The 27,436-nt window shown below is 41.7% G+C and overlaps 1 protein-coding gene across 3 annotated transcripts in view; it reads left to right on the top strand.

The window, feature by feature from the left end:
* The window catches only part of KDM3B (lysine demethylase 3B), a 94,243-nt gene that overhangs the window by 29,896 nt on the left and 36,911 nt on the right, over positions 1 to 27,436 (top strand). The window contains exons 3-11 of one of the 3 annotated variants that reach the window (XM_067534754.1): positions 1,817 to 1,930; positions 2,422 to 2,527; positions 8,699 to 8,823; positions 10,205 to 10,276; positions 11,225 to 11,390; positions 11,601 to 11,803; positions 16,022 to 17,270; positions 18,042 to 18,243; positions 19,933 to 20,147. In XM_067534754.1, coding sequence (XP_067390855.1) covers positions 1,817 to 1,930; positions 2,422 to 2,527; positions 8,699 to 8,823; positions 10,205 to 10,276; positions 11,225 to 11,390; positions 11,601 to 11,803; positions 16,022 to 17,270; positions 18,042 to 18,243; positions 19,933 to 20,147 — 2,452 coding nt within the window. Of the gene's footprint in view, positions 1 to 1,816; positions 1,931 to 2,421; positions 2,528 to 8,698; positions 8,824 to 10,204; positions 10,277 to 11,224; positions 11,804 to 16,021; positions 17,271 to 18,041; positions 18,244 to 19,932; positions 20,148 to 27,436 lie in introns of all 3 variants that reach the window. The other 2 variants (XM_067534746.1, XM_067534737.1) reach the window with 2 other exon arrangements.

Genomic DNA, 27,436 nt, shown 5'->3' with positions numbered 1-27,436 from the left:
TATAAGCAGAGGGTGACCCCTTCCCCTCAGGGCCCATTCAGCTAGAGTCCACACTGTCTGCTGCCTCACTTCAAAACTCCCTCTCCTAGAGATCTGCAGAGTGAATGGAGCCGAATGTTGCCATATTTTTGCAAGACCTTATGCCCTGGTACAAGATTCTCTAGCAGGTGTCTCCTTCTGCAGAGCAGTCCTCCAGTCCATGGCATAGCAAGGTTACTTGCACCCTCTTTCTCATGAATACTGCTTGTGAATCGTCTTCAATGGGATACCCATATGGGCCATCACTGGAAGAAGAAAGGAGGGTTACTTACCTTGTACAGTTAATGAAGTACTTTGAGATGTGTGGTCTATATCTCTCTGTATTCCTCTACCTGCCCGCCTACCCCATCTGCTGCAGAGACCTAGTCTAGGGCTATTAGCCCTAGAAGGGTAACTGGAGAGAGAGTCAATCTGCACCAATCCTTATTGTCCTCATTTTGGCTCATGAGAAGAAGGGCTCAGGCATGGACCAAGGGATACTGCAAGAAAAAATCTTAGATTCAGACACATGGGACACCTCAAATGGAGTACAGATAGGGATCATATATCTTGAATTTTACTGCTTGTACAAAGTAAGTAATTCTCATTTCTAACCTAAAGTGATCTACAAAGGGATTTTTAATGTTTTTTACATTTGATATTCAGATCCTGATATACTGAAGGACTCTCTCTCTACTGACATAAGAACTAATGAAATTAGAACATTGACTTTTAATTTAAGCTTGTAAACAGTTGAAGGGAAGAGATTTGTTTGATTAGTACTTACAACTTAAATAGGGTTAACAATACAGTGTTGTGGCAAACAGTTGAGAAAACATTCCTGATTAAGCCCTCACTCCCCTTCGGTTGATAGCTGAGAGCGCTCCTATGCTATATCCCTTATCCTCCAACAGTCCTGCAGCAAACACAAAGGCAAGGAAGACATGATATACCTATTGTTAAGTTAGAACAATATCTTCTATTCTTCAAGACACCTTTCATGTTGCCTTCAGCAATCATAAAGAGGCAAAAAAGCACAAACTCAATATTTTTCCCTCAGCAAGTCACCTTTGAACATCTTTTGTTCTTTGTAGGTCACTTCTAATTCCAAACTTTCTGACTCTTTACAAGTATTAACTTTTGTAAAATAGCTATTAAAACTAGAAATTAGTAGTACAAAGCGCTTTTGATCTGGAAATTTGTTCTCCTGTTCTGCTGTCAGGTATCTTAATAGTATGCCTGACATGCACTTCAGTTTGTCAGAAAATGACAATAACGAAAACTTCTTCCCTTCATTAGTCTGTCCAGAATGGTATTTACTGTTACATGACATTAAAATATGAAAGTGACTCTTTTCAGAGAGCGATGTCTGGAATCTCCTGGGGATGCTTTGGCTGGGTTTCTGGAGCTTCTAGAAATGTTGAGACTCAGCACTGATGAGTCTTAGTGTAATTCCAGTTTCTTATAAGGAGAGTTGACTGCCAGGTGATCTGGAGAAAATGAAATATGCTTTTCACTTTCATTAAATTGCTGGTAGTGGCTCCTCTTATTTTAAAATTCAGGCAGTAGGAATTGCAAGTTACCTGACTTGGGCTATTTTTGTTGTTTGTCTTCAATATTTATGCTGTATTCGTTTAAAAATGACTTATTTACAGTGTTAACTTCTTTGGTAATAAAGTATTTTATGAATGATTGGGGCATCCCATGTGAGGATATGAAGTTTTCAGAAGGGTATTACTTGTTTGAGTGTGTGCCCATTGTGTTTCCAGACCATTAATTCAAGTTTTCTTCTTTCCAGACCTTCACTCCTTTAGTAGATAAGCTGGGTTTAGGCTCTGTGGTTCCTGTGGAGTTTCTTCTGGACCGAGACCTGAGGTTCCTGTCTGATGCCAGTGGATTGTGTCTGTTTCAGGTATTTGAAGAAACATTCTCAGACTGAGTACAGATTGAACTTCATATCATGCTTTCCAGGATGATTCTTTTTCAAGATGTGGTGGGGATTCTCATGAGTATTGGGTTGATAGTTTTCATTCTCTGTCTTACAAGAATTGTCCCTGACTTCCAGCTCCATTCAGAAAGTTTGAAGATTCTAGCTCTTCCCCATCCTTTGTTTTAGGAGCTAGTTGCTTAGTGCTGCATAGACCCTCCCCATCCAGAGGGAATTATTGCTATGGGCGTTCCAAAACTGCTTGTGCATAGTGGTCTTGATCAGTTTCCTGATGTATTGAGAGAGCTTGCTCAGCTTTACTCTTGTTTTAATGGAGGTCAGATATTTTTCTCTCAGTGCCTCCAGAATAGAGAGAGGCCAGAGAGTTGTGGACCCCAGTAGTATAACTACTCTATTGTTTACTGGCTTAAGGGCAATTACTTCTTGCATTCAAAACTTTTTCATGTCCTTGGCAGATGGGAACAGAGAGCCAGAACCAAATTCTGCAGGAGCAGTCTGCACTGAGAGACTCTGTCAACGCATTGATCGGTGACCAGAAACTTCAGGAAATATTTAGCAGAGGTAACATCTCAAACTATGTGGATTGCAGCTTGCGGGACTTGGATTGTGCGTTGGTTTGTGTTCAGAAGGGGAGTCAGAACAGTGGATTTTGGGTATTGTTTGTTTTGGAAGTTCCACTCTAATGTGGAAGTTAATGTGTCCAAAATTCTTTGAGGAGAACTTAATCATTGCTTTTTTGCAGTAATTGGAAAGGTAGATTGCTGTTTAACTGGAATTGTCTAACGATTGTGACTGAACAATCACTATGGTTAAGGTTGCAAAACAGCTTCCATTATAATCCAACTTCACATATTCACAGCTTCCCAGAACATCAATCCTTTGGGCTGAAATTTTAAATGCCTAAGCTGCCTGAAAGTGAATTCTTCTGAGGGGGGAAAAAAAACAAACACTTAATTCTTTAAGCCATCTTTGAGATCTCTAAGGGCAAAATTCTAAAATCTGTCGCAGATTCTAATGATGCCCTTTTGAGCATGACTGTAGTAAATGGCTGAAATTTTAGAATTGATATGGAATTCAGTATGATATGCTGACCTGCTCACACAGAGGTTTGTGTCTGCTACAGCTGTTGGCTAACAGACCCTGGGTGTCTTAGCTCAGGCAGTAGAGGCTCATAATTTTCAATCCAGAGGCTCCAGAGTTTGAACCCTGCTACGGATGATCTTTCTGGGGCATCACATTACATTGGCATGGACATAGTTCTTGGTGGGGGGCTAGTGCCTTTGGTTTAACAAATATATGAATGTTAGGAAGAAACTTCTCATATGGATGGATTATTCCATTAATGGTCTAGTATGGAATTTCTTGCCCTTCTGAAGTATTTGGTCATGGTTGCTCTCAGAGTCAGCGTACTGGACTAGATGGACCTCAGTGGTCTGATTTCATCTGACAATTCATGTGTTACTAGATTTGGAAAAAAAATCTGTATCCTGGACATGTGTAGAAGAATTGTGCATACATGTCCAGGTAATTAGGCATATTAGTTGGTTCAGGAACCTTGGTTTTTTGCTTATAGCTTACATTCAGATAGGATACAAGTGAGGGTTCTTCTTCGAGTGGTGTCTTTATGGGTGTTCCACTTCAGCTGTGCATGGCCCCATGCACCTTTGATTAGAGACTTTCAGTAGCCATGCCTTTGCATGTGCCCTACCTATCGTTGCACACCTCACCAAGGCCATGAAGTCCTGTGCAGGCTAGCTGCCCTCAGTTCCATCTCAGCCACTTTGGCCTGAGATGGAGCTTCAGCAGTGTCTGCTTTGAGCTTGCCTCACTGGTGTTTTTTCGCTAGCTGTTAGTTTAATTAGAGTTAATAGTTGATTAGTCTGTCCTTTTGGTTTTTTTAAAAAAAAACCTTCCTCAAGGAAGGTTATGTCCAGGTTTCTGGGGTATCAGTGATCTGCCTCCCTTGCTTAGGAGGCTGTTTTGTTGAGCAATAGGCATTCCCAGTGTGTCCGTTGCCTTGGGGAAACACACATCTCCACAGAAATGCAACTTCTTTTGCCTAACACTTAAATCCAGGGCCAGGAAGAACCAGGAAAACAAATTGAGACTCCCCATGAGGAAGGTTTCCCTCTGCCTGTTTAAGACCCAGGCCAAAGGACCTGACACCCTCCCCTGCATTGTACACCTGTCTCCAGGCAAGCCAAGAGCTGCTCCTGCCTCAACACAACATTCTCTTAGGTTATCATAGGACTCGTGGGTTTTTGTTTTCACATCCTTCATTTACTGCCTTGACGATCAGGGAATTGAAAGAATATGGAAATCATCCATGTAAATTCAATACAATATAGAACAGAAATGCCTCAACCTTTTAAGTTTTAAGTCTTACTAGTTTGTGACTCTGCAGTTCAGAATTATCAACTATCAGGAGCTCATGGCGAAGTATAATCACCTCAGCCATTACAAGTTTACTTCCTTTTATTGAGCACCATCCACCAGAATAGAGGGAGTAATTTCAGGCAGTCATAGTGGAGGGTCAGCTTCTGGCCAGAGCATCCTTTAAAGCATCTCTGGATGCCACTGACACTGCTGCCCACTCCATCTCTACAGCAGTTGTCATGCAGATGGCTTCTTGGCTCTAGTTTTTAGGATTTCCCGGGAAGACACAAAGTATGATTGAGGACCTTCCCTTTGATGGTTTGAAGCTATTTGTTGAAAATACGGATGAGTCTTAACTGTATGGATGAGACTCCAGGGTGCGCCTCTGCTCTTTGGGAATTTACACACTTGCAATTAAGAGGAGATATAGTAAGACCCAAACAGTCCAGAGGTCTTGTTCTGTTTAGTTTTCTGGGTTTCAAAGATCCTCTGAGCCCTCGAGAAAGTTCCATAGGAAGAGAACAACCATCACATCTGGACCAACCATGCAACTTTCGTCATCATCTAATCACGAATTTTGATAGGCTGGTCAAGGGATTGAGTCTCCCCATCTTTTGAGTTCCAGCTGCAATAATTCACATGCTTTCCTTCCTTTGGGGACTATCTTTCCCATTTCCCAGAAGGAGTGGGAGCAAATCACTATGACCAATGCGTCTTGGAGACCATAACAGGATACTCAATCCAGTTTACCTCTCTCCCTGCACCCCAATCCCTTTACCCATCCCTTTTCAGGGACCTCTCACAAGCACTTGTTAAAACAGGAAATTGACTCTCTTCTGAGCATGGAAGCTAAGGGATGGGATTGTATTAAGTTCTTCCTAGTCCTGAAAAAAATGGAGGGTGGAAGTCTATCTTAGAGCTAAAATTCCTCAGCAATTTTGTGAAGGTGCAAAAATTCAAAATGCTAACCCTTGCAGCAATAATTCCTTCATTGGATCTAGGGGGTTGGTTCTTGGCCTTTGACCTACATGACACACACTTCCATATAGCAATCCACCCATCTCACAGGAGAGTTCTTCATTTTTAGTATAGGCCAAGATCACTTCTACTACAGGGTTCTCCCATTTGGTCTCCTTGACTCCTAGGATGTTCTCAAAGGTTAGGCAGTGGTCACCGCCTATCTCAACAGGAAAGCAATAGTGGTATTCTGGTTCTTCACCAGCTGGCTACTAGAGGTTCCATCTTATGATGAGACCTTATTAGTCACAGAGAAGCCCATAACACTGTTCCTTAAGCTAGGGCTTCAGCTAATCATCCAAAAGACTACATTAGCCCCTGTATATGGCCTAGAATTCAGAAGGGTATCCCTAGATGTGACAACCACCAAGGCCTACCTTCCAATGCACAGATTTGACACTATCAAACTTGGTCACTACAATCCAGGTCAGTCTGCAAACATCAACGAGAAACTGCCTTCAAATCTTGGGGCATATGGCAGGTTGCATCTTCATAGTAAGCCTTGCAAAGTTGCCTTTTTGCTCCCTCCAATGGTGCTCTGAACCATCTAGTTTCCAAACAAATGCAGTTTAGGCAGGTATCAGTTCTCCCTTTGATAAAGGACTCTCTCGATTGGTGGAAAGACCCCCATGATGTCCACGTTTACCCAGCCACTCCCAACGGTTACAGTAACAACAGATGCCTCTCTCTTGTGTTGAGGACCACACCTGGACACTCATCCTGTTCAGGGTAGGTGGTCTCCCAACAAGACCACTCTACACATCAACTTGCTGGAACTCAGAGCAGTTAGAAATGCCTGCCTCCATTTTCTGCCATTGATCAGGAGCAGGTGCATCAAGATCATAACATATGTCTTGACCCACATGTTTTATATCAACCGGGAAGTGAGATCACCTTCCAGTTATGCCAAAGCTGTAAGACTGTGGAATTGGTGTATCGACAATCATATCCATGTATATGTAGTGTACCTTCCTGGCGTTCAATGCACCAATGCAGATGCCCTCTGAAGACATTTCTTCCCAGGGTTACGAATGGGAGCTGGATGCTTGGACTCTTGATCACATATTTCACATTTGGGACCTCCCAAAGGTGTACTTCTTTGCCACAGCCAAGAAAAAAAAGTTTGCTCAGCTCTGTTCAAGAGGGAGTCTGGGCCACCACTTCCTGGGGGATGCCTTTCTCCTACACTGGGACTGCTATATATTTTCCCCCAATGCCTCTACTGCTGAACGTGGTGAACAAGGTAAGATCGGACAAGACCAGGGTCATACTGATGGCTGAGTCCCAACATAGCTGAGACAGGCATAGTTTCCTTACCTCATGCTACTGGCAGTTTGTCAAGCAATTAGCCTCCTGACCATTCCCCATTTCCTTTCCTTCACCCCAGCCTAACAGTTCGTCATCTCAAAGCTCATAGATGGTTTGCAGGGCTAGAAATGACCTGCTCTATGGAGGTGCCACAGGTACTGTTTAAACAGTAGAAAACTGTAATACCTTCAGAAATTGAAGAGATTCAACTGTTTGGTATGATCTGTGACATCTTTCACCTGTTTCTTCTTTGCTGTCAGATATCCTGGACTACATCCTGGAACTGAAGTAGATGTTATTATCTATGAGCCTTGTCAGAGTTCACTTGGCAGCTATAACAGCTTTTCATTCTCCTGTCAAAAGTTTCTCAGTGTTTGCCCATCCTATCACAGTGAGATTTATCAAAGGATTGGGGAAACTTTCCTTTAAATTAAACATCCTGTCTCAGTTGGAATCTTAACTTTGTACTCAGATGCCTTATGAAATCTCTCTTTGAATCAGTGGTGACTTGTTCTTTACTAAACTTAAGACGATGGCCTTCTTGGTAGCTATTACATCTGCTTGAAGATTGGGAGAGATAGGAACCCGAATGGCACATTGTGTCTCCATAATATTTTTCAAATAAGATTTTTTCTATATCTACACCCCAAATTCTCACATAAGATTTAATCTGAATTCCATATTAACATGTCATTCATTTCTCAATTTTCTTTCCTAAATTACATCAGACTAGGGAGGACGCTCCACTACATACACTTGATGTCAAAAGGGCATTAGCCTTTAGCCTTTTACCTGGACAGGACTAAATCCTTTTGAAAATCTCCCAGACTGTCAGTTGCTGACAGATCTAAGGAATCTACAATCTCCAAAGAGTCTTTACTCTTTAGGTGGATGTCTGGATGCATCATTTCTTATGATCAGTCTAATGATATTCCACCTCCTGTTGGGGTATTAACCATTAAAATACCGCTGGCATTTTTCCAGAAAGTTTCCATCACTGAGATCTGAAGGGCTGCCACTTGGACTTCTGTACACACTTTTTTTTTTTCAAAACACTATGCATTAATCCATGATTCAATTTTGGATGCTGCTTTTGAGTCTGCAGTATTATCTATAGCATTGAACTCGACACTGAGGCCCCCTTCCTCCTGCTGAGGCTACTGCTTGGGTAGTCACCTGAAGTGGAGCACCCATAGGGACGCTATTTGAAGAAGGAGCAGATGCTCACCCTGTAAGTAACTGGTTTTCTTTGAGATGTGTGTCTCCCTATGGATGCTCCACTCCATGTACTCCTTCCTCTCTACTTCATCATTTCCTTTGTAGGACTTTATGATGGAGAAGGAACTGAGGGTAGTTCACCTGCACAGCCCTATATAGCCTCGGTGCGGGACATGAGGCTGTGTAAGGCACATGCGCAGGCCAAAGGGGCTCTGTTACCGAACGTCTCTGATCTAAGGTACGTAGAGTGTACGTGCACTTGAAGTGGAGAACCCACAGAGGGACACATCTCCAAGAACTGCAGTTACTGCACAGCATGAGTAACCTCGCTTTATAAACACATGGTGGGGTTTCATAAGGAGTTCACAGTAAAATCACATGGTTACTCACGATTTATTTGTCTGGGTTGTTTTCTAATTAATTCAGTTTCATTGTAGGTGACAGCAAAAATGGAGGAAGTCAGAGTTGGCTTGTTTCAGGTTCTAGGTTGAGTCTGTAAGGCTGGGTGGATTTTTCAGATCTTCACAAAACATAATTTTACTTGTAAATTGATCAAATTTGACCTAGAAATCATTGAGGCACAAACATGAAGTCTCTCAATGCTATTTTAATAACTTTTTTCAGCAGAACTGTGCTTAGATGTATTTGTTGTGAGCAAAAGCTCTAATAAAACTTGGTCTGTTGCCTTGCACAAGGAGATGAGTGCCTTCAGCCCTAACTCTGCACATATTACTGTCTGTATTATGCACCCTTAATGGTACCATGAAAATAATGTCTGCATGTATACTCAGTTAATCTGGCTCTCTTTTCCAGGTCCCTACAGTGTCCAAGGCCAAAGGGTTAAGGTGTACCAACCAGAGGATGAAAATAGCTGGCTCTGTGGTGTTGTGACCCATCAAGATCCCATCACTCGTCTTATGGAGGTGTCTGTGACTGAGGTGAAGGCCTGAAGCACTTCATTTGGGCTTCTAAAACATGAGTTCCCTGCATCGCTTGGTGAACAAACCATTCTCAACAAAATTTGAATGTTGTTGTCTGTTGGGTAGTGTCTCCTAAATATGTGTAATTACATGGTGCTTTATGGACAGGTGACTTTTCTTATCCCACGGGGCCTATTTTACAAAATATACAATGCACAGTTCAATTAGGAGAGGCTGCAAAGAGAAGTTTGGTGAGGGCAAAATATTGTTGGAAAATTGTATTATAAATATTGTAGGAAGTGGCTGTGAAGGAGGAGAGGATATTGATAGACAAGCAGAAGGTTACTTTTCCATGATTGTCGTAGTATCACCCAATGCCATCTTTCTTGGCTTCTTCCTCATAGGTCACTTTGGTATACAGATTATCTGAAATGGGTGAAGCATGAAAGAGGATGGCTAGGTACTAGGGGGCAAAATCTCAATCTTTTTGACATGTAGTCTTGACTGAGCAGGAATCAGAGCAGCAGTTCTTTGCTTCCACAAATTCCCAGTCAGCAGACCTGTTCCAAGTGGTGGGTAGTATGATGAACCATCACTGTCTACAGCACTGACTATTGTGTATTCTTTGCTGTGAGGAGGTTTTTTATCTTCCACAATAAGATTACTTGGATTCAGATTGAACCTTCTGGTTTGTTTGGAGGCAGAGCTAGTTCTGGACAGAAACAGAATTTTCTGATTGAATTTTGGCCAATATGGCTTGCTGGAGGAGCATTAGGCCACTCTTTCTGAATCCAGTTAATATATCTCCTGACTGATGATCTCTACTACAGAGACAAGGAGTCCATTATTAGAATAGATTCTTAATCTATTAGGATCTATGTGAGAGCACAAGGTGACACTGTTAAGTTAGGGAAGTGATCATCTGGCTCAAGAAACAGTCACCTGACATTGATGATCTTGCTAATTAGACTGATCTCTAATCTTTCCTTTTTTGTGGGGGAAGCTAATAGAGAATTGACACATTTCATTGCCAGTTTAGAAGGAAAGAGAGAAAAGACAAAATTGGAAGAGAATGAATTCAAAGTGGAAGAAGGGGACTTAGTGGCAGAACTGTCTCTAGAGGTGCTCATCAAGACAGATAAATGAATGGAGACACAAAACTGAGTGCAGAGTAGGAACCAAGTTTGAGGGTTAGAGAAGTTGAGAAAGAGTAGCAAAACAGTTCAAAAGGTATAGTGGAAGCAGAGACATTGACAAGTGAGGACAGGGAGAGAAGGCGGCAAGTGAGAGAAGAAGGGCTGTAGGCTGTCTTATGTTCATTGTTATCTCTGAACTGATAATTTGATTGAATGTTTTTTCTTCCTTCCTCTTGTTTTGCTGCCTACCTGATAAAAATCAGAGTGGTGAGATAAAATCAGTGGATCCCCGACTGGTTCATGTAGTGATGGACAACTGTGCTCCACCAAATGAGGTACTGTACTGTGCCAGCTCTCTGCCTGTGTAATGAGAAGCTTTAGAAAGTATCCTGCAAACACTTGGGAGGAAACAACTTGAAGAGGGGTTCTGGTCACTGAGAGCATTTGAGAAGTCCACTGTAGGAGAGAGGAGGGTTTCCTTTACATCTGTTGTGAATAATAAAATAGGCAGATTATCCACTTGTCTTCCTTTGAGTCCATTTTCTGTCAGCACAGGTTTGCTAAGTTTGAAATTACTCTTATTGGAGAGAAAAGTGGACTATTAGAATGAAGCAAGGCAACCCTTAGATGCCAAGAGGTTGCACTGTGAAGGAGGCTGTGTTGGTGATCATTGCCTCTGGTTACGGGAAATGCCTCCTCTCCTCCTTTTGCTTAGAAAAGGGTTGTAGATGGTTCTTGTACAGCAGACTGTCTATACCTGGTGTAGCACAAAATTATCTCCCCTCCTAACTACAGTCCTTTTCTGAAGTTTGGGGCTATTTTTATTGTGGATTGAAACGAAAGGCTGCCTCCTAGAGGATGCTTGCAGCATTGCTAGCTCTGTTGGACTGGAAGTTTTGACTTAAAGGAAAATAGTAGTGATAAGTTCCAATGATATAAATCAGTATAGTATGGTGTCTCCCAATGTCCATTGTGCTGATGTGCCACCATATAGCAACACAGCTAAAGTAAATGAGATTGTTTGTTTGCTATGGAGGACCCTATTCTAATGCAAAAAACAGAGGCAGGTGTGTGTGCATGCAGTTTTATATATTAAGAACGTCCATTTAGGCGTCCATCTGTCTAAAATAACTCTTTCTGAGTTTAACGTTGTGTAACAAATTCATTGTTTTAACAAATGAAATGTGTTCCTTTAAGAGGTGGGAAGAGAGTGGACCTTCTGGTTCTGATCTGACAGGCTGAATGACCCTTTGCCTATAATTACATAATTTTGTTTATTATAGGGAGGGAGCCTAAAGACAGCTAAATCTTCGAAAGGGAAAAAGAAGAGAGAGAGTATGGAAGGAAAGGATGGACGAAGGAGGAAAAATGCTTCAGACTCTGGGTGTGACCCTGCAACAAAGAAGCTAAAGGAGCGGGGTGAAGTGGATAGTAATGGGAGTGATGGAGGTGAGGCAAGCAGACCGCCTTGGAAAGGAGGCGCTGGGAGTGACACAGGGCGGGATGCAAGGGCCAAGCAGCTGCCTCCTTTTGTTCCTCAGATTAATCGCAGTATTCGCTTTGCCACTTATACCAAGGAGAATGGCCGAACTCTGGTGGTCCAGGATGAGCCAGTGGGTGGCGACATGCCTGTACCCTTCACTTCTTTTTCTTCAGCAGCTGGTCAAGCACTGTTGGTTGGAGCTGGATGTAAAGAGGCAGGAAAATCACTGGAACAGGTTGGCCAAGGCATAGGGGCTTCTCCAGCAGCTATTACTACTGCTGCTTTGACACCAACAACTGTGAGGATTTCTGACAGTGGCATGTCAGCAGTTCCTGGACAAGAGAAACAGAAAACAGGCTGGTCACAAGCTCAGGGAGAGGTGAGTTGCCTGCAACCTAGAAGATTCAAAGTACAACTAGGAAACTTTGGAAATATATTTTCTAAAGTAACCTCTTATAATAAGTTCCCGCCCTTATCTGTGTTTACAGAAACTCTAAAACCTTTACAGTGTTGGGGCATCTCACTCTTTCCTTCCTCTCCAGCCCCTTCGACATGTGGTACGTTCAGTCCCTGAGAGGGACTGCTACTTTACCTCTGCATTGCCTCTTTCTGCCAATTCCTGGTAGAGGAGCTGCCATATAGATGGTTTTTCTGGTCCCGTCCTCCCCCCACTCAAACGCCTCTTAAAGCTGATAAAACAAATGTTTTGCATTTCCTGACAGTGTTTCAGTAGCAGCATGAATGTGGCTCATTTCTGTCTTCTTTCTTTGTCCTTGTTAAATATGAAACTGTCTTTAATTATATCTAATGATAATGTAAAATGTGTGGTGTGTCTGAGTGGTGCTGGTTGAACTTTAACTTTTGTAATCTTATCTGTTGCTATTGGAACCTTTTTAAAATTGTGCAACCTTAAAGTTACCGTAATACAAATTTACAAATACTAAATTTAATGTAATTAAGTTTGATATTCTCACATGGAGGATAATAGCAAGAGATGCTCTTAAATAGTAAATACTGTACTCTGACAAACTATGGTTAGAATCTGCCTGAAGGTCAAAAGTTAAGAAATTAAAAGACACAGAATCACACTGGAGACTGCTTGAAGATGCTTTTAGTTACAGAAGGTCTGCATATTCAAGGAAGAAAAGAAGTAAAAAGCAGGAGGGAAACTGGTTAAATAATAAGGCAGAAGATTTTATGTATCCTTTTAAAAAATGAAAATCCAACCCAAGAGAAACTAATAAAATAGATTTTGGCAGGTAAAATGGTGACTCTGAATAAATTTAAAGACTATTAAATAAATACTTGGAGAAATGAAGACAGGTAAACACATTAGAAGTTGGAAGCTGACTCCGTCATTAGGGCTGCACAACAACCACAGTGTAGAAGATCTATAATGTGATTAGGCTGCATAAAGGCTAAAAGGTTTATTTGCAGCAGTCTCTGTCATGTAGGATAATGAAGGGGGGGGGGGGGAGAAATATCTCTCTAAGGGTTTACTCTTCTGACTCTTGTGAAATAAAATTTGCAATAAATCAGCAGGGCTGTGTAATATTCATCAAAGAATTTAAAGGGAATGAAGGTCCAATGTAAAGGAGCTACTAAGATATTATATTTATTATGGGAGAGTGGCCACCATTGTGTTGGTCTCTAAAATGCAAAGGGAGGTATTGATAATTATAGACCAATGACATGTCACGAATATGTATGTGTGTGTAAAAAATCACTTAGTCATTATAAACCTGGCCTCAGAACTGTGCTCTAGAAGCTAAACTTCATTTAAATCCTCTGGTTAGGAAGAAACCTTTCTAAATATGAACTATATGATAGAATAGTATCATCTTCCTTAATCTGCAGTTAGCCTGAAACAATATCTGAGTTGCGAAGGCTTAGATTTTATCAGTAAATGTTGATTTCACCTTACACACAGGAACAAAAAAAATTCCCATCAACAATCATAGAAATTTACAGATAGGCAAAGTAAGAGAAATGCTATTTGAGAACTTATTAGAGTTTGAGTTAAGGATATTTACTTTGTATATTTTAACATATGATGTTGACAATTTGTGTTTGAACAGCTATAAAACTTTAACTTTTTGGATCTCAACATCTACTGTAATTAAATAATTGTCTGATCCCCTTATTGTCTGACATCCCCCCATAATTTCCCACAATTCTGAACATTTAAATGGATACAAATTGAAAAATGCTTAAAACCCATAATTTTGCAGAATTGTGAGAATTTAAATCCATAAAAACCCCTTAAATAAAAAGATATTATTCATCAAAATTATTAAATAAAAATTGAATTCTACCAAGCCTACATATAAGCAGAAAATGCAAGGCACAAGCAAGCCCATATTTTGTAATGGCAAGTCATTCCTCTCCAGCCTATTAAAATTCTTTAGAAAGGACTAATAAAATAATAGGGAAGAATTGATCAATACAATTTTTGACTCTCAAAACAGGATAATAGAAGAGCCTATTAAAGCAACATGGTTATTTTGTGGTGAGTTCATATTGTAACAGATCTAAATATTGTAATGGATTAAATTGCTGGAGATCATAAACTAGAAGGAACTACTAATGGTCACAAAGACAGAGAAATTTATAGACTCAGACATGAAGAGACTTTAAACATGGCATAAGAGAGATTCAATCTGGGGAAATGAAGCTAATACACCTAGGAAAAAATCTGAAGCACCCTCTATTTGGGATGAAAATTCTAGGAGGAATAATGTAGAAAGAGTGTGACAGTTGATCATAGTCAGCAAATTAAACGTAGGTTTGTAGTGGCTACAAAAAAAGCTAATAGGCTATTAGGCTGCATATGCAAGGGTGTTATGAGGCAGAGAAGCAACTGTTCCACTTTATATGGTCCTGAAGTACCTGCACCTAGAACTCTGCATTCATTTTGGGGTACAGTGTTTATGGAAAGATTGTCAAATTGGGAGTTCAGAGAAAAAAACAAAAATGATCACGTGGATGCAGGGACTGACTCATAAGAAATCTTAAAAGATCTAAATATTTATAGCTTGGTTAAGTGATGGAACAGAGGAACTTGGATACAACAATGATGTGTGCAGTAGAAGAACCTGAAAGTTACAGAAGCCAACAAATATTTGAAGAATATAAAAAACAAATGGGGTATATAAGAACATAAGAATGGCCATACTGAGTCAGACCAATGGCCCATCTAGCCTAGTACCCTGTCTTCTAACAGTGACTGGTGCCAGATGCTTCAGAAGCATGAACAGAATTGGGCAATTTATCGAGTGATCCCTCCTCAGTCCTCCAGTCCCAGTTTCTGGCAGTCAGAGGTTTAGGGACGCTCTGAGCGTGAGGTTGTCTCTCTTACCATCTTCACTAATAGCCATTGATGGAGCTATCCTCTAGGAACTTCTCACATTCTTTTTTTTAACCCAGTTGTACTTTTGGCCTTCACAGCATCTCCTGGCAATGAGTTCCACAGGTTGACTGTGCATTGTGTGAAGTGTTTCTCTTGGTTTTAAACCTGCTACCTGTTAATTTCATTGGGTGACCCCGATTCCTGTTATGTGAAGGGTAAAGAATTTAGTGTGGGGATATAAGTAGGAGTAATAAGGTGAAAAAGAGAAAATGTAGGCTGATGGTCAGGAAAAGCTTCCTAACAGTGGGAGGAATCAGGATGTGGAATAGCCTCCCTAGGAAAATGGTGGAAGCCTCAGTGCTTGGAACTTAAAAATAAAATTAAAAAATAAATCAGCTGGTCAAAATTTTAGAAGGAATAATCCTCTCTTGGGTTGGAGATGGACTGAATGATCTAATTTGAGGAGGGGATAAGCATGCTTGTTTCTAAGGGTGGTTCTTGCTAGGAAGATGCTAACTTTCTCAGGCAACTGAAGGCAGTTAATTAAAAAGCTATTTTACTCTGAAAAAAGAGTAAGAAGACTTAAAATAATAATAATAATAAAAATATAGCAAGGCCAGCTGGGTACTTGTTTTCACATAATACAAAAAATTTACTGAAAATTAAATATAAATTTAAACTGATGACAAATACCTCTTACATAACACATAGTCTAAGAATCACAACAGCAAGATATTGGGTAAAAAGTAATTCTAAAGAATCAGACTCTATAGTTACATTAGCTAGGATGGAATTACAGAGGCTATACATTCTTCTATTTAAAAGCATAAATGGATGTCAGTCTGAGGGCTAGGTGCAATATTGTTGGAGATAAGATTCCAGACTAGGTAAACTATTCACATGTGTTCCATACTGTGAGAAGACATTAATAAAACTTGATTGGTCTGCACACCCTTAATTTGTAATTGTCATGAACTGGCTATTACAGCAACTTCTGTGGATGGGTGGGTGGGTGGGGCATTCCTGTTCTGTATTACTTTGGTAGATATTCCTAAATTTTAAGTTTAGAGACAGCTGTGTTGGTACAAGTAATGATTTCTGCTCTGACTTTCTATGGCAGGTATGTGAGAAGCATGTGAAGGATATGATTTAATAATTAGCTATGGGCAAAGTCCTGCTGATTTAGATACCAAACATCTTTTTAGAGAAAATCATTTTATTAGCTAACTCTCTTCAATTTTTTTTCAGAATTCCCGAAATTCACTTCTGACCTCTTCTGGATTTGGAGCGTCTCTCCCAACTGCATCCCAGCCTTTGGGATTTGGGGGTGGAAGAAGCCAATCAAATGGAGTATTGTCTCCAGAAAACAAGCCTGTTGGGTTTCCATTTGGTTGTAGCACTGTGCAAGAGAGTCAGAAAGACTCTGATCTGTCAAAGAACTTGTTTTTTCAGTGCATGTCCCAGAATCTGCCCTCCAGTAACTATTTCACGGTCATCTCAGAGAGTTTGGCTGAAGAGCCCTCTAATCGGGACTCGTTCAAGCAGAGTGTGGACAATCTCGGCTCTGGAATCTGTAAAAGTAAATCTCTTCTTGCAGCAGACACTAAACCTGTGGCCCAGTCTGGCAGTTCTGTGGATCGGAAGCTGCCACTGGAGTCTATGCCCACTCTCACTCCAGCCTTTTCACGAAGCCTCTTGAATACTCGACCCCCAGATAATCATGAAAACTTATTTTTACAGCCCCCTAAACTGTCCAGAGAGGAGCCCTCCAATCCTTTCCTGGCATTTGCTGAGAAAGCAGAACTCAGTCCTTTCAGTAGCTTTGCATCTTCATCTCAGACAGTGTCTATACCTCCTTCAGCGGTGGGTCTCAAGGCTGCTTCTAGCTGGCCAGAATCGCACCCCTCTGCAGACTCTTCTTCTCTAGCTAAGAAGAAAACCTTGTTTATAACAACAGATTCCTCCAAGATGATTTCTAGTGCTCCTACTTCAGCTGTTGTTGCTGGTGTTCAGAGCCCATCTACTGTGGGGAATGGCCGTTCCAGCTCACCCACTGGCAGCCTGACACAGCCTATTGAGATGCCCACACTCTCCTCTAGCCCAACAGAAGAAAAGCCATCTGTTGGGCCTGGGCAGCAAGACAATCCTCTCATGAAAACTTTTTCTAATTTGTTTGGCAGGCACCCGCCAGGCTTTTTCTCTTCACAGGCAGAGTTTGCACAGGAGAACAAAGCCCCCTTTGAAGCTGTGAAAAGGTTTTCTCTAGACGAGCGGAGCATGACATCCAAACAGGACTCAGATTCTAGTACCAATAGTGACCTGTCAGACTTGAGTGATTCTGAGGAGCAGCTGCAGGCCAAGGCTTGTCTGAAGGGAATCCCAGAGCATCTGATTGGAAAGTTTGGCCCCAATGGAGAGCGGAATGCTGAGTTGCTACTGGGAAAGGGGAAAGGGAAGCAGGCCCCAAAGGGCCGCCCTCGCACAGCTCCCCTGAAAGGTGAAGCATTCAGGGCAGGGCTCAAATACTTGAGATGGGATACTGTTTTTTGCACTGCACTTTTTCTGTATGGTAAACCATGTGATTTTTCACCCTGGTGTAAATTCTGCATTATTAGCATAGGCACAAAATGTTAGTAAGGGGAAAAAGCATGGAGGTTTTTAAAGGATTTGATGTTCGATGTAAGAATATCTGCCGATATGTTTACTAGGGACAAATGGACAAGCTTATAAAGTTCAGGACACAGTCAATAGAGGTATGCTTCAGAATTTAAGACTACCATTAACAGACTTTCCCATGAGCATATTATTCCAAAATGCCTATTGAGGTTACACTTTAATTTGAAACATGCGGTACTAGGTAAGGGATTTGACTGTATACACCCTTTGTCTTACCAATTTGGTAGATTCTATGCCCTGTTGGGGATAAGAGGGGCAAAGGATTAGAATTTCTATAGATTAATTTTGCTAATTTTTCATTTTGAGTGTATACATCATTATTCAACCAAATTGTTCACATTCTGCAATATTATTTATTTCTAAAATACCCATCACTGTAATGGTGTGGCATGTTTGTGAAGCCTGTTGTAGGCAAAAGTTTCCATCAAAACTAGATGGAGCAGTCTGTTGTGCAGGGGGTAACCCTGGATTAATTTATCTGGCAGGAATATACTTTTCGGAGAGGATTGTGGAAAATCTGCATGTTGGGGTTGTCCATTTGCTGTGGTGGTTTGTTTGACTAATGGGTTCTCATTTTTCCCCTTCCATACAGTTGGCCAGTCTGTGCTGAAAGACATGAGTAAGGTGAGGAAGTTGAAGCAGTCAGGAGAGCCTTTTCTCCAGGATGGATCTTGCATCAATGTAGCCCCTCATCTGCATAAGTGCCGGGAATGTCGCCTGGAGCGGTACCGCAAGTTTAAGGAGCAGGAGCAGGATGACTCAACTGTGGCCTGTCGCTTCTTCCATTTTCGGAGGTGCTGAAGCTTTCCTTGCTTCATATGTAATGTTTATGCGGTACTTCAAACTTGTGAAGTGCTAAGTATTTTGTTCTTGGACTTTTTTACTTGCCTGGGTATCCTGATGAAGGTTTTGGCCATTCCCAAAACTGTCACCTCCCTGGAGTTCTATCATCCTCCTGCAAAGAGCACAGCTGTCATTGCTGTTCTTCCCCTTCAGCTAACTCAAAAGCTACAGCCATATGACCCTAAGTGGATGGCTGCATGTCAGGTCCTAGGAGACTGAATTTGCTTTCGAAGTGCTGTAAAATTTCACTGCTGTATAGTAGGGGCTTGTACTGAAATAACTATTCTTTTTCATCTTTATTTAATGAATTTGGGACAGAGTTAAGATTTTTAGCCTAGCTAAGAGCTAACTGATTGTTGCCAGTTCAAAGCTAATGTTGGAGAAAATGTGTAACTGGCCTTAAAAGTAGATCTGTGTTTGTCTCTGTGGTACACCATCCACTTACACAATTCCTTAGAGTCATATCTCTTGATCTCCTTACCCAGGCCCTCCTGATTGTGTGTTTGTATGATTTGGAGACAGATCAGCAGCAGTGACTCTGATGCATAGTATACTACTATAATCATCTTTTTTTGGAGGGGACGAGGCGGGGAGGCAGTGCTTTGTCTCTCCCTTCATTGTTTGTAAAACTAGATTAGTACTGGTGTGAGAAGTCAGCTTGACCACTCTGGCGAAAGAAGTTCTCCTCTTAGAATAGAGACTACAGCAGAAATGCAAGCTTCCTTGATATATTGTGGTGGCCCCACCAGGTGTACCTCAACTATGATCTGGAGCAGCTTCTTCTGTGGCTGAAGAGTAGTTCTGTCTCTGACAACTGTCATCGATTTCTGCTGAGACTGGTGGCAAGGGTGCCGTGTATGGTGGGTATTGGCATGTCCAGTATAAACAAGGCTGAGACCAGGTTTAACCTGTGGGCCATTGAAATAGTTGTCAAGTTACATCAACTTAGTTACCCGGGACCACATTTTTAAAGGTATTTAGGCATTGCTGTGCTCAGTGTTGCAATGCTTCAGTCTCATTTTTTAAAGGCATTTAGGAGCTGAAATCCGACTGATAATGCCTAAATCCCTTTAGAAGATGAGATTTAGTTAGGCATTGCAATGCTGAGTGCAGCAACACTTAAATATCTTTAAAAATCTGGGTCTGATACAGGCGGACGTTGAGCAAGGAGTGAAAGGCTCGATATCCTGTTCCCAATTCGTTATTTATCTTGTTTCACTACAGCATTATTTCAGAATTGAGGGAATAACTTGTGCTAAGAGTCAGAACAGTGCACAGGACTTTAAATGCTGTCACCTACCAGATCATATTACTCAAGAAGACTTCTATCACTCTTGGTCCCTTGACTCTTTTCAGTACAGTTATTTCCCAAACATGAACCATTTTCATTACACAGAGCTCCCCACCATCACTTCCTTGTAAGGGTGGATCCATTACCTATTGCCTGTTTACTGCCATTGCCTTCACATAGCCTGCTATGCCTTTCCAGGTATAGATATTAATTGTACTGGTTGTAGGGTATAGATATAGAGAAAACCTTTCCTGTTCTTGCTGCTGCATTTTCTAATGTGGATGGCTGCAGAAGACAGATAGCAACCAATTGTGCTCCTTGTTGACTACCTTATTCTGTGTTTTTTCAGACTGATATTTACTCGGAAGGGTATCCTGCGAGTGGAGGGATTCTTAAATCCCCAGCAGAGTGACCCTGATGCCATGAGCCTGTGGATTCCGTCATCTTCCCCTGCAGAGGGTATTGACCTGGAGACCTCTAAATATATCCTGGCCAACGTTGGGGACCAGTTCTGCCAGCTTGTTATGTCTGAAAAGGAGGCAATGATGATGGTGGAGCCACACCGTAAGCTGTTGGTTTTACTCCTTTATGTGATGTCTGTACAGTGCAATGGGACTGAAGGAATAAATTAGATCCTGGTTGTAAAGGTTCTGCTTTCCTTCTTCTGAAGAGGAGGTTGTTTGTTCCTCTAATGTGTGTGAAACTGACCATCTTTAAGGGGGTTCCCTCCTCAGTCAGAACAGTTTGTCCTCTGAAGGAACAAATGATAAATTGCTAGAAACTCTTAATTCCATATTAAATAATGCAGAAATGCAGAAATTATCTTCTTTCAGTAACTGACTGACCCAAGATCCTGAGAAAATGGAAATGAATGTAATCTATTGGTCACATTGACAACTCTATTTTTGGATGGAGTAAGACATTGGAGCCATTGATCATGGATGTATATGCTATTTATTGCAATTTCTTAATTGCTACATAGTCAAAATGCTCATCCTAAACTCTGATATGTAATACATAGTCACTAATTACACTGAACTGCTTGAATCTACCGCTGGCTGTCTGTGCAATCAAAATTCACTCCTTTCAACCACACTAAACATAGTCCAGCCCTCATCCCACCCCATCTTGTCTCCTCAAATGCCACAAGAAAAAGCTGAGCTTTACAATGTGTTGGGAGGCTAGTGGTTCTGGGTTTGATGGTCTGGTATGTCAGTGTGTCTCTGCCAAAGGGCACAACTCTAATCTTAAATTTTCACCTGCACGTGCTCAGAATGCATTTTGTCAAACCTTCATCAAAACCAATTAATTTCAACTCTTGCAAAATTGCACAGTTCCTAATTAAGCTCTGTTTAGGGGGTCCAGAATCCAAATGTTAAGGTACTTTGATTCAGCCCTGACAGTATGCACTTTAACACTTTTTTTTCTCTGCATTAGGAAAAAAGTGTTAAACTTTCCTTAACTCAAAATGGTTCAAAATTTTCTTCATACTTACAAAATCGGCTTTACCTTTTGGCAGAAGCTATGCACAGAAAGCATTCCTGTTAAAGAAAAAATTTCAGGAAATTGAGTATGTGAAAAGGGGAAAAAAGTATTTTTGTAATTAAATATGTTCTCTGTTCAAGAGTTAATAAGAACCCCAGTGGGATTTCTCCAGCTTTGCAAATTTTTAACTTAGTTTTGCAGTATGGATGTTGTAAATGTTACCTAGATTTTAAATCATTTGCCTTTTTTCAAAATTGGAGCAAAGTTATTTGACACACCTATCAACCTACAGGTTTTAGTTTATATTTACATGAATTCTGATAGTCACATGAATTTTGATACATATTAGCAGTTTGTCATAGAATCATAGAAGATTAGAATTGGAGGGGACCTCAGGAGGTCATCTAATCCAACCCCCTGCTCAAAGCAAGACTAACCTCAGCTAAATCATCCCAGCCAGGGCTTTGTTAGGGCGCAGCTTAAAAACCTCTAAAGATGGAGATTCCATCACCTCCCTAGGTAACCCATTCCAGTACTTCACCACCCTCCTAGTGAAAAACTTTTTTCTAATATCCAACCTAGACCTCCCCCACTGCAACTTGAGACCATTGCTCCTTGTTCTCATCTACTACAATTGAGACCAGCCTAGCTCCATCCTCCCTGGAAACCCCCTTTCGGGTAGTTAGAGGCTTCTATCAAATCCCTCCTCATTCTTCTCTTTTGCAGACTAAACAAGCCCAGTTCCCTCAGCCTCTCCTCATAAGTCCTGTGCTCCAGCCCCCTAATCATTTTTGTTGCCCTCCGCTGGACTCTCTCCAACTTGTCCACATCCTTTTTGTAGTGGGGGGGCCCAAAACTGGACACAGTACTCCAAATGCGACCTCACCAATGCCAAATAGAGGAGAATAATCACTTCCCTCAATCTGCTGGCAATGCTCCTACTAATGCAGCCCAACATGCTGTTAGCCTTCTTGGCAACCAGGGCACACTGCTGACTCTTATTCAGCTTCTTATCTGCTGTAACCCCCAGGTCCTTTTATGCAGAACTTGTGCGTAGCCTGTTGGTCCCCATTCTATAGCAGTGCATGGGATTCTTCTGTCCTAAGTGCAGGACTCTGCACTTGTCCTTGTTGAACCTCATCAGATTTCTTTTGGCCCAATCCTCCAGTTTGTCTAGGTCACTTTGTATCCTATACCTACCTTCCAGGGTATCTACCACTCCCCCTAGCTTAGAGTCATCTGCAAACTTGCTGAGGGTGCAATCTATCCCATCCTCCAGATCATTAATGAAGATGTCGAACAGAACCAGCCCCAGGACCGACACCTGGGGAACTCCGCTTGTGACCAGTTGCCAGCTAGAGATGGAGCCATTGATCACTACTCGTTGAGCCCTATGCTCTAGCCAGTTCTCTATCTATTTTATAGTCCATTCATCCAACCCATACTTCTTTAACTTGTTGATAAGAATACTGTGGGAGACTGTATCAGAAGCTTTGCTAAAGTCAAGATACATCATGTCTACTGCTTTCCTCACATCCACTGAGCCAGTCATTCTTCATAGAAGGCAATTAGGTTGGTCAGGCATGACTTGCCCTTGGTGAATCCATGTTGACTGTTCCTGATCACCTTCCTCTCTTCCAAGTGCCTTAAAATGGATTCCTTGAGGACCTCGTACATAATTTTTCCAGGGATTGAGGTTAGGCTGACCTGTCTGTAGTTCCCTGGATCCTGTTTCATCCCTTTCTTGAAGATGATGGGCACTATATTTGCCTTTTTCCAGTCATCCAGGACCTCCCCCAGTTGCCACAAGTTTTCAAAGATAATAGTCAGCGGCTCTGCAATCGCATCAGCCTACTCCCTCAGCATCCTCGGATGCATTGCATCTGGCCCCAGGGACTTGTGTATGTCCAATCTTTCTAAATAGTCCTGAACCTGTTCCTTCAGCACTGAGGGATGTTCATCTCCTTCCTATTCTGTGCTGGGAGCTGACCTAATCTGTGAAGACAGAGGCAAAAAAGGTATTGAGTACCTCATCTTTCTCCACATCCTCTGTCACTAGGTTGCCTCCCCCATCCTGTAAGGGGCCCACACTTTCCCTAATCTTCCTCTTGTTGGTAACATACCTGTAGAAACCCTTCTTGTTACCCTTCACGTCCCTTGCTAGCTGCAACTCCAATTGTGCTTTTGCCTTTCTGATTTCATTCCTGCATGTTCGAGCAGTATTTTTATAATCCTCCCTAGTTTGGTCAGATAACTTCCACTTCTTGTAAACTTCCTTTTTGTGTTTAAGCTCACTAAAGACTTCTTTGTTAAGCCAAGCTGGGTGCCTACCATATTTGCTATTCTTTCTGCACATCAGGATGGTTTGTTCCTGCGCCCTCAATAAGGTTTCTTTAAAATACAGCCAGCTCTTTGATTCCTTTCCCCTCATATTAGCCTCCCAGGGGATTCTGCCCATCAGCTCCTCCAGGGAGTCAGTCTGCTTTTCTGAAGTCCATGGTCCGTATCCTGCTGTGCTCTTTTCTTCCTTTTGTCAGGATCCTGAACCGGACCATCTCATGGTCACTGCTGCCTAGGTTGCCATCCACTTCTATTTCGTATACCAAATCTTCCCTGTTTGTCACACCCATACCCAATTTATATGCCTATTGTAGGTATTCCCCAGATACGTCATTCTGCACTCACCCACTCAGTGGTTCCATATGCATGCGCATCCCCAGACCTGCTAATTCTATGGCTTTTCCCCATAGACTTGGGCTTTCAGATCCTTCTAAAGAATACGCAGGAACGCTTCTAGTCAGTGGGGAAATCCCCACCAATTGGCTGCCTTTCCCTTGCCAGAAAGGGAAGGGGGTAGCAAATCGGAGCTGCTACACATGCTGATAGCAGACTTTATCCTTCAACATGTGTGGTAAGTAGAACTCCTGCCTTCCAGCCATCTAAACAAAAGACTGGAGTGCTTGTGAATTACCCATTCTTTTGATCTGAGAGCACCAGCTGGGGATTAACTCCCCACCCTTCTCTAGCTCTTCCTGCCTCTGCTCTCACTTGGGACAATGAACAGAGTGAAAATGTGGCTGCCTCTTGCCACATTAAATAAATCGTTGCCTAATCCACTGACTGGGATCTCACTGGTAGGGTTCCTGGAATTGTCACCCCTTCCTCCCCCCACCAAAAAAACCAGAACAAATGCATCCAACCTGAAACAAATGTGGCTGCTGCCTGGTGTGTCTCCCATCTCCTCCACAGTGTCTGCCTTTGTCATGCATTGCCTTTGATGTGCTGCCTGTTGCTATACATATCTCTTCTCCTATGTGAAGGCCTATATCCTCCCATCCAGCTATCTTTAGGAGGTGGCCCAGTTGTGCACCCCTCTTCCTCCCTCCCCATCCTGCAAGAGCACCAGGATCTGCAAGGGAAGGGATGCCACCTCCTCCACCCAAGAGGGCCTGGTGTGCTTGCAGACTGAGCTATGCTGTATCCAGCACTGCCAGCACAAGGAGAAGCTCTATTCCTGTGGAGAGGTTTCCTGTTGATATAGTGGGTTTAACCCATCACATGGGTATATGGCCATAGGGAAAGGGGAAAAAATAGCCAATTGGAGGGAATTTTCCCTACAGATCTGTCAGTCTGAAAACCCAGAGAACTGGTAGGTCTATTATAAATTACTAACACCGTATGCTTGTCATTTATAGAGGTCTTTAAAACTTTATTCACAGATAGTAACTAATTAAGGTTTTCTAGTTTCACAGTAGTTTCTGTAAATTCTCTCTGTGAATAACACAAAATAACCCTGTGCCCCATGCTGCAGTGGAAGGTGAAAAACCCCCAGGACCTATGCCAATCTGCCCTGGGGGAAAATTCCTTCCTGACCCCAAATACGGCGATCGGCTAAACCCTGAGCATTTGGGCAAGACTCACCAGCCAGACAGGCAGAGAGAATTCTCTCTGCCTGTAACTCAGAACACACCCCATCTAATATCCCATCACAGGCCACTGGGCATATTTACTGCTAGTAGTCAAAGATCAGTTAATTTGCCAAATTAAGCTGTCCCATCATACCATCCCCTCCATAAATTTATCAAGCTCAGTCTTGAAGCCAGCTAGGTTTTTTGCCCTCACTGCTCCCCTTGGAAGGCTGTTCCAGAACTTCATTCTGATGGTTGGAAACCTTTGTCTAATTTCAAGTCTAAACTTCCTGATGACCACTTTATATTCATTAGTTCTTGTGTCCACATTGGTGCTGAACTTAAATAATTCCTCTCCCTCCTTGGTATTTATCCCCTGATATATTTTTAGAGAACAATTATATCTCCCCTCAGCCTTCTTTGGTTAAGCTAAATAAGCCAAGCTCTGAGTCTCCTCTCATAAAACAGATTTTCTATTCCTCGGATTATCCTAGTAGCCTTTCTCTGTACCTGTTCCAGTTTGAATTCATGTTTCCTAAACATGGGAGACCAGAACTGCACATAGCATTCCAGATGAAGTCTCACCAGCGCCTTGTATAATGCTACTAACACCTTCCTATCTCTATTGGAAATACCTCACCTGATGCATCCTAGGACCACATTAACTTTTTTCACAGTCACGTCACATTGGTGGCTCATAGTCATCCTGTGATCAACCAATACGCACAGGTCCTTCTCCTCCTCTGTCATTTCCAACTGATGCATCTCCAGTTTATAGCAAAAAAATTTTTGTCCCTAAATGCATGATCTTGCACTTTCCACTATTAAATTTCATCCTATTACTAATACTCCAGTTTATAAGGTCATCCAGATCATCTTGTATGATATCCCAGTCCTTCTCTGTATTAGCAATACCTCCCAATTTTGTGTCATCCGCAAACTTTATTAGGGCCAAGGTCAGTAATAAAAAGGTTAAATGGATCAGTCTTGGGACCAATCTTCTGAAGAACTCCACTAGTAACTTGCCTTCAGCCTGACAGTTCATCTTTCAATATGACCCATTGTAGTCTCCTCTTTAACCAGTTCCTTAGCCACCTTTCAGTTTTCATATTAATCTTCATCTTTTCCAATTTAACTAATAATTCCTCATGTGGAACTGTATCAAATGTCTTATTGAAGTCTAGGTAAATCAGATCCACTGCATTCCCTTTGTCTAAGAAATCTGTTATCTTCTCAAAGAAGGAGATCAGGTTGGTCTGGCATGATCTACCTTTTGTAAATCTATGTTGTATTTTGTTCCAATTACCATTAACCTCGATGTCTTTAACTACTTTCTCTTTAAAATTTTTTCCAAGACCTTGCATACTGAGGTCAAACTAATGCCTATAGTTACCTGGATCATTTTTTTTCCCTTTCTTAAAAAGAGGAATTATGTTAGCAATTCTCCAGTCATACGGTGCAGCCCCTGAGTTTACAGATTCATTAAAAAATCCCTGATGATGGGCTTGCAATTTCATGTGTGCGTTCCTTTAATGTTCTTGGATGGAGATTGTCCGGCCCTGATTTAGTCCCATTAAGCTGTTCGAGTTTGTCTTCTACCTCGGATGTGGTAATTTCTACCTCCATATCCTCATTCCCATTAGCCACCCTGCCACTATTCCCAAGCTCTTCATTAGCCTCATTAAAAACGGAGGCAAAATATTTGTTCACATATTCAGCCATGTCTAGATTATCCTTAACCTCCACCCCGTCCTCAGTTCTTAGTGGTCCTACTTCTTCTTTCTTTGTTTTCTTCCTGTTTATATGCCTATAAAACCTTTTACTATTGATTTTAATTCGTTTTGCAAGGTCCTACTCTACTTGGCTTTTGGCCTGTCTCACTTTCTCTCTACGTGTTCTGACCTCCAAGAGGTAGCTTTCCTTGCTGATCCCTCTCATCTTCCACTCTTTGTAGGCTTTCTGCTTTGTCTTAATGACCTGTCTGAGATGTTTACTCATCCAGCTTGTTCTACAATGCTTACCTATGAATTTTTTCCCTTTCCTTGGGATACAGGCTTCAGATAGTTCTTGCAACTTTGACTTGAAGTAATTCCAAGCCTCCTCTGCCTTTAGATCCATGAGTTCTTCAGTCCAGTCCACTTCCCCAACTAATTCCCTTCATTTTTTAAAGATAGCCCTTTTGAAGTCAAAGACCCTAGTTACAGATCTGTTTTTGTTTATCCTTCCATTTAGTTTGAACTGAATTAGCTCATGGTCGCTCAAACCAAAGCTGTCCGCTACAACTAGTTCTTCTGTGAGGTCCTCACTACTCGCCAATACCAAATTTAAAATGGCATCCTCTTGTTGGTTCAGTAACTATTTGGTGAAGGAACCTGTCAGCTATCATATCCAGGAAAATCTGGGCCCTACTACTAGCACTTGTCCTTCAGTCTATATCTGAGAAGTTGAAGTCTCCCATAA

This window comes from Emydura macquarii, unplaced genomic scaffold (assembly GCF_026122565.2).
Source record: "Emydura macquarii macquarii isolate MOO-44397 ecotype Brisbane River unplaced genomic scaffold, CSIRO-AGI_Emac_v2 contig_378, whole genome shotgun sequence".
In the NCBI taxonomy this organism is placed as follows: domain Eukaryota; kingdom Metazoa; phylum Chordata; order Testudines; family Chelidae; genus Emydura; species Emydura macquarii.
This window is presented reverse-complemented; position numbering and strand designations above follow the sequence as displayed.